This window comes from Chelon labrosus (genome assembly GCF_963514085.1).
Source record: "Chelon labrosus genome assembly, chromosome: 2".
NCBI lineage: Eukaryota > Metazoa > Chordata > Actinopteri > Mugiliformes > Mugilidae > Chelon > Chelon labrosus.
In genome coordinates this window covers 25,624,859-25,632,492 of record NC_140338.1, presented here as the reverse complement: position 1 = coordinate 25,632,492, position 7,634 = coordinate 25,624,859, and the positions used below count along the sequence as shown (strand labels likewise).

The 7,634-nt window shown below is 39.9% G+C and overlaps 1 protein-coding gene across 1 annotated transcript; it reads left to right on the top strand.

Moving 5' to 3' along the window:
- Positions 1–97: 97 nt before the first annotated feature.
- Positions 98–4,075, top strand: cep20 (centrosomal protein 20). The gene is made up of 4 exons (XM_084555545.1): positions 98–432; positions 1,139–1,336; positions 2,009–2,093; positions 2,585–4,075. The coding sequence occupies exons 1-4, from the start codon at positions 405–407 to the stop codon at positions 2,694–2,696; spliced, it is 423 nt and encodes a 140-aa protein (XP_084411671.1). The 5' UTR covers positions 98–404; the 3' UTR covers positions 2,697–4,075.
- Positions 4,076–7,634: the final 3,559 nt, after the last annotated feature.

The window sequence follows — 7,634 nt, the reverse complement described above, 5'->3', positions numbered from 1 at the left end:
GTTTTTAAATAAGCATGGGACACAATGAATAAAAGTGAATAGAAGTACTTTTAAAAGTAAATGCATAAAGCAAAAATAAGGTCTAATGTCATTTAAAACAACAGCAATCCACAGTGGTGATGTTTAGCTGTATGTATTAATATAAAAGATGGAGAGAAGACTTTTTGGTTCAGGTTGTGAGCACCAATAAAATGACAAATGATTTAAGCATATTTCTTTAGCACCTGTGTTGATCTAATGTGTGATATGAGGCTGGTGGAAGATGCGTGTGTGACGTTTGTACGAAGAAAGAAAACATCTGTTTGGGATGTCATGAACCATCTCGTTGTAGTTACTAAACTCAGCCAGTAGGTGGCAAGCGCCTCGGAGCAGAAGAACACAGTGGTTTGTTTACACTTGTTGCAATGGCGACCATCACTGAACTAAAGTGTGGTAGGCGTTCAATTCATTATTATCATATTATTGATTAACTGCATACTGCAATCTAAATCAAACTGCATATATCACTGCAAAAGTTAGTCCTCAGTAACAAATATTTTTGAACCGAAGAAAAACAAGACGCTCTTCTTACCAGCCTCCATTCAATAGTCTGACAATTCAGCTAACTAAGCGACCTTTGTTTCCGAGAAAATGTTGCCTCAAATGACACGTCACTTTCTGTATTGTTAAAGACGACATTTCCATTCGGCTCAGTTAGATACTAAATATATTTCACACTATTGTAGTTTTTAGTGAATTTCCCACAGTTCCGTAACGGTTCCGTGGGTAGCCGCTGCTAGCTAACATTAGCTGGCAAGCTAGGTTAGAGTTAAGCTAATTAGCTTGTGTGGGATAAAAAGTGATAAACACTGTGCTGAAATGGAAATGGTTTTGTAATTCAAATGTAATACGATTTGAAGAACACCTTCTGGTGATTATGATAACAGTATATATATTTTGAAGAGATCTTAAGCTTTGAAAATTCTTAAGTGAATGTTAAATTTGCTTATTATTGAGTGGAGTATGGCTTACAAAAAAACATTATTTAACGCAATCAATAGCTGAATGTATTAACGTAAAAAAAAGCATCCACGTGTAGTGTTCAGATGGGCGGTTATTCTAGTTCTATTCTTCCGGTAAAAATCTGGATTTTTTTTAGCCGTGAGGGAAACGCTGGAGTCCCGTGGTGTGCTGGGACAGCTGAAGGCTCGTATCCGGGCGGAGGTGTTCAGCGCCCTGGATGACCAGAGGGAACCGCGGCCTCCGCTTTCCCACGAAAACCTCCTCATCAACGAGCTCATCCGGGAGTACCTGGAGTTCAACAAGTACCGGTACACTGCATCGGTGCTAACAGCAGGTGGGTGAAAAAGTGCACCAGCCATAATTACTAACAGCATAACATTATGACAAAAACAGCCTCCAAAACAGTCCTGACTCATCAGAAAATGGACATGGGCCTTCTGAGGGTAACACTTTGGGTCCTGTGGGATGAGGGGAGGGGCCACTGTGGATCAGGCTTGTTCCAGTGCATCCCACAGATACTTGATCATTTTGGGATCTCGGGAATGTGGTGGCCAGGTCAACACATTGTGCTGTTTTCCATGTTTATTTGAGTTGTTCCTAAACGGTGTCATTGCTTTGGGGTCGGGGTGCCTGGTCTGGTGTAGGTGGTAAATGTCTAAGTAACATCCACACGAATGCCAAGTCCAGACGTTTCCCAGCAGAACATTGCATTGTCACAAGATGGTCAGTGTTATTTACTTCTCTTGTCAGTGGTTTTAATGTTGTGGCTGACTGGTGTATGCAGTGTCCTTTAAATGATTCTGATAGGACTGACGTGTCAGAAATCAGTCCCGTCAAGGATTATTAGTTGATCACTTCATGGTGAATACATTTTCATGTCACAGCAGCAGCATTACACTTGATCAAGACTCTTATTTACATATCACATTCCAGCGGCCGTCAGCCTACCCACCATTGTAGAGCAGTGTGTACTATTTCTAAACTGAGCAACTGTTTGTTTTGTCAGAGTCAGGCCAACCCGAGGTTCCCTTGGACAGACAGTTCCTGGCAAATGAGCTGAAAGTTGCAGAAGACATAAGCTCCAAGTCTGTGTAAGTCTTGTAAATATCTGACCTGTCAAACACAGTGTTCAAAACTGACTGAACTTTCTCGGATATGATCGCTTTGGGGATAATTGTTTCGAAATCTCTCTGAATCACCACAGTCCTCACAGTTTCATCTTGATATGCGTGGAAATACTTACTAAGTTTAGTTCTGTTTTGGGCAAACATGACTGTTTTTCCTGCTGTAAATGTTAGCATTTCTCTTGGGGTCCCTTAATTTAGCACACGTGGCCCTGCAGATGCAAAACCCATTATACTCTGTTGTGGGTCAGTTTAATTTCAGTGTTTATTTGCACATGTCGCTTTGCACCAGCAAAGAAAAGATCACAATTAAAATAACATCTGGTGAGTTTTAGTACACCAGTGTAACCATAATGACTCCTGATTGATTCTAGTCTACAGCCTTATCTCTCAACAAAATTTGTCTTTGTTCATGCTTAAACAAAATATCCCTAAAAACAACCTATTTAACTTTGCAGACCTCTTCTCTACGGCTTGGTGTCCCACTTCCTGAACAGCACTGATCAAGGAGGGAAAGTGTTTCTGCGGGGTGCCGCTGCCAGCAGCTCTGCTCCCGGGCCTGATGCTTAAAATATGACGATGCATTGATGACTTTTGATGCTGATGGATTTAAAAGATGTTTGGACGCTCCAATAGATGACATGAAATGTTGTAGCACCTTGTTGCCTCTTGTCTATAGTTTTACAGGCTATAGTTTTAAACATCTATAGTGTATAGTTTTAAACATGAAGTAAATACATTCTTGTAAGTTGCCAAAGTTTTTTATGTTTTAACTGTTAATATTACATTTTTCAAATAAGTTTAGCATCTTTCATTGTGGTGCCGCTTGCAGTAATCCATGTTGTGTGTCCTTCATAATGTAGGCATGGCATGGAGATTACATTACTTATTGCCATCTCTGTTTTATTTTACAAATGTTGAATGTTTTTTTGTTTGTTTTTTTACTGTTTTTTTTAAACTTAAGAATAAATGTTTTATCGGTACAATACTTTATATTATTTGTGGAAGTGCTGTTTTCATTGGCACCATATGGTGGCAGTGTCACCACAGATAAGAGTGACGACTGCCCCGCCGTAGGATTGAACAGTGACTCTTTGACACAGCTTCTTATGGCCTGATAACAATATAAACACAAGATAAAACAAAACTAAACAAAAAAACAACAACAGTATTTTTATATTCCCTACTGTCCAATAACTGCATAATTGTAAAACAGGTTGATTGTTGAAAGCCTTTGTAATGATCCAGTCCAGACAAGACTGCATTAGATTTGATAAGGGTTGTTCATTTTAAACTGTTAATTTAACTATTTATTTAAATGATGTGATGAGTTGAAGTTTTCTAAAAATATTTACAACACTCATTGGTTGAAATTTATTGATATTGTTTACTGTGTTTTGACCGAGGCACGTCAAGGACTGCAACATACACTCACTTGCACTACACTCATTACGCTAGTGGAAACAAGTGCATTCTAATATATCAGCACTGCACTAAATCTTCGCTTCATGCCTGTTATATTGTTCCGTTTATGCTGAGGCACTGTATTTAAGGTTTATTGTGTTACAACCCTGCTTCTGCATAAAGTGGAGCCTGGGCTGAACAGAGTTATAAGAATAAATGGTCTATTTACATAAATTTAATAAAAAAGACAAAGAGATGACAAAAAGAGCTTCTGCAGAAAACCCATGCACTCATTTACGCAGTAATGCCAGACTGGGTACAGAGGGGCATAACTGCTTTATTTGCAAGTATCTACTTTTAAGCATTGCCTTGTTTTAGTTTTCATCACTCAGTGCAGAGCTGCACTTGAACGCTTACTGAAATATCCTTTCCTGTGATTGTATTAACAGTTTAGAGGGCATTGTGAATTTTTTTTTTTCTTTTATCCACCCACCCACCCTCAATCTCCTGCCCCCTTGCCCTTGAACTGGTCTAAAATGCCTGTACTAATGCTAATTGTCCGTCTTTGTTTATAATAGTTACCTCATGATCCTTAAAATGTTTTTCTTATAAAGCCAACAATCCATTTGCTTATAAGGCATTGAGACCTTTCTGTGATATCTGCTCTACTTCTAATTTACCCCTTTATGTCTGATGTTCTTTTCGGCTTAGGAGGAGAGGCTGAGCTTATTATCCCTTCCTTAACTCTGTTTTTTAAATGTAATAAAGCAGTATTAAAAATTACGCAATTGGTCAAGAAAGGCCTGAGTCATAAATATACCGGTGACTTCGATCTGCAAAAACTAAAATGTCACTTACTATATCAAACCCATAGTTTGTACATCTCACTTCCCCTCACCATTTAAGGGAACTTGACATTCTTATCTCCCACAACTCAAAGCCCTACATTTCTGCAACTGATCATCAACAGTAAGCCATTTATACCGATTACTGACGCTGGCCAATGAGTTAAAACCTTCTCTCCACCATCTCTTACCTAATCCCTGTCCAAATGCTTTTTAGGTTTTACATATTTATTTGTTCTACCATATTTTCCATCTCTCATTCTTGATTGTGGACGGCTTTGGTGAGATCATAGCCCTCAGATTAGTCCATTGAAAGAATGAGGTCATGATATGTGGCGTGCGGTGTGTTTTGCTGAATTTACTGAAGCCACTGATGGAGCTTTAAACGTGCAATGTAATGTAATTTGCCTTCAGTGCAGTATTCACAAAAAGGCGTAAACTTAACATTATGCAGCGTCCTAATGTATTGTTGCTCTACACCATTCGAGAGTGTGAAAGTGGTTCCGCTGCTTGTTTGATCTGTATATTAATATTTATTCCATAAATCAAATCCGGTGTGTCCTCGTTTAGGCGCCTCGTGTATTGGCCTCACATCAGATACGAGTGTTCTTAAAAATGGCTATATAAGTGGAGGAAGTTGAACAATGGCACGCGATTGTTCGATTGGCAGTTTGCCCTATAATAGGTAGCTTTTCTCTTCCACTGTATAAATTAGTTGTGTCTGCAAGAGACAGCTGTATAAATAGTGCTGAATGCAGTGGGCTTTTCACTGCAGCAGAGTGATGTTTGTCCCTGGGCTCAAATTAGAATGCAATTGCATTCCACAAGGGTCAAACATATCCATAAACATATTTTCTCTCCAATAGATGGCCATCTATGGACATGAGGACGAAGAAAAAACCTTAAACATGCTGTATGTAAGAGATGTCTACATTACAGTTCATGTTGTTTTTACTGTGTATTATTCCACTGCGTTGTGTTGAGGGACATTGTGTGCAGCTTTAGTCTTCATGGCTGGTTTAGTTTAAGTGCTGCATGAATGTGAAGCTTGCCAATTTAGTAATTAGCCCCAAGTGATTTTCACATTTGATTTTTCAAAAGAAAAATATCCTGCATACTTCTTTTTGAGTGGGATTCACTGACCACCACTGATGTAACCATCGTTCACTCAGAGTTTTTATCCACTCCCTCTGCCTCCTCCCTGTCACTGTATGGACTTTTCATGGCTTTGCTAACTGCTGTGAAGGACTGATGGGGCGTTATTCTTCATCTCACACAACTGGAGGAGGCCTAATGTTTAGTGCAGACTCATTTTTCAGGTCATCATGCCCCCTTCCTCCACATTTTTTTTTAGGTTGCTCTCCTCCCCTGTCCTTGCATGGATCACCATACATCACATTAACCTGTTCCACCCTGGACATGCCTGTACCAGGACCACCTTGCGTCTGGTAGTCTTAAGAAAAAGGTTGCCAAGAGTTTCACGTTTACTCAAGAGGCCAATTACTGCTTTGACTAAAACAGATGTTTGTTGCATGAGATTTGCTACAGTTAAGGATTTTAGATTGGGTTCAGTAACATCAGTGTTTATAAAAGTAAGTCTGCTAATGGTCAAAATGGGTTGGAGGGGATATTATAGGGACATGTTCACCACCAGCCATGGAGTGATGATATGATTGAATATACACTCCCTTGCCAGTTCATTAGGTACACTTGTGAAAACAAATGCATTCCAACATAACAGTTCTGCACTAAATCTTAGCTTCACAAAGGTTATGATACTCAGCATTTGTTTCAAATAACTTAGAGAGCTGGTGATTCAACTGTATTTTCATTTTGTAGTATTATTGAATTGTATTGAGTTGTACCAACACGTTTTTATTATTCTGACGGCCCCGTTTTAGTCAGTGGCCTAGACTACATAACAGAAACACTTTAATTCAATCCAGTTTAACAGAACTACAAACTACATAAGCTCTAAAATGAGCACCTTTCTGACCCTGGTTCACTATAAACTCAACATGAATAGTGTAGTGTACCTACTGATTTATGTTTATGTGGAGGTTATCATTAACAGATTATCTACTGTGTAATGCAAAAAAACAAAACAAAAAACAGATGCGTACTTTGCTTGAGAGCGTGAGACTCCAACTGCAAATTGCTTTTTTCATACTTGTGTCTTCAGCAATAACACAACTTATCTACAGTATTGCTCTGCACTCTTCCCCAGACAGATATTCCTTTATTACCACTGTGTAGCATAGACAGACTATAACTACAAAGCATCTCTCAGTCGCAGCTACAGTAACTGCAGGTAAATAATAAGAGTTATCCCCATAGAAGCAACTTTGTTTGAACAATGCTATTGCTGTTGGACCATATTTAGTCACTGGGGCCCGGGGTGGTTGCTTGTGCGAGACTTTGAAAGTAACACAGAAAGCTGCCGAGATTCCATACAGACCCCACTTTCCTTATATGGCACACACTGCAACCTCTCTGTTCAGTGTATCTGCTGCTTTCTTTCCCTCCTCCCCCTTCTCCTCCTCCTCCTCGTCTCATTCTTCATCCCTCCCTTTGCCTTGTCTCTCATCCTGTCTCTCCTGAGTTTTTCAGCCCGTGTTCCTCCTTCACGAATGCCACCCCACCTCCTTGATGCTGGCCAGAGAGAGTCTGAAGATCCTCCATGTTGGTCTTTGGTCTGTCATCAGGTTTCATACACACACACATACACACTTGCAGTGCTGCGCTTCTGGCACAAAACAGGCCACGGCTATCAACCAGCCGCTTGATTTATTGGACCAAATAGAACAGTGTCCTTATATAGGAAGTTCCATTGGAGAGAAGCTGGAAACAGGAGGGATGGAGCGAGAGAGGGATGGAGGGGGCATGGCTGTTTGCGATAGTGGAATGTGATGTGCGTAATGATAGAGGACACGTGTTGGATGCACACACGCACACACACAGAAACTCACATTCATTATGTGAATTATGAGTTATCTATTGGAGGGAAATTCTCTGGAGAGCTTACAGTAAAAGGGGATTCCTCCACTGGGGACAGCTGGTTTGCCTTATGAGGAGTGGGAGCAAATTGCATAACCTATAAACCCGAAGGGCGTGGGGTGGAAGCTCATGTCCTCCAGGTTTCACTGGTTGTGTCTCTATTGCGTAATTACAATACATTTTCAGTTGTTTTTTTAACCAGTTATATACTCTGAGTAATGTATGATCCTACACCAATAATAATAATAATAATAATAATAAT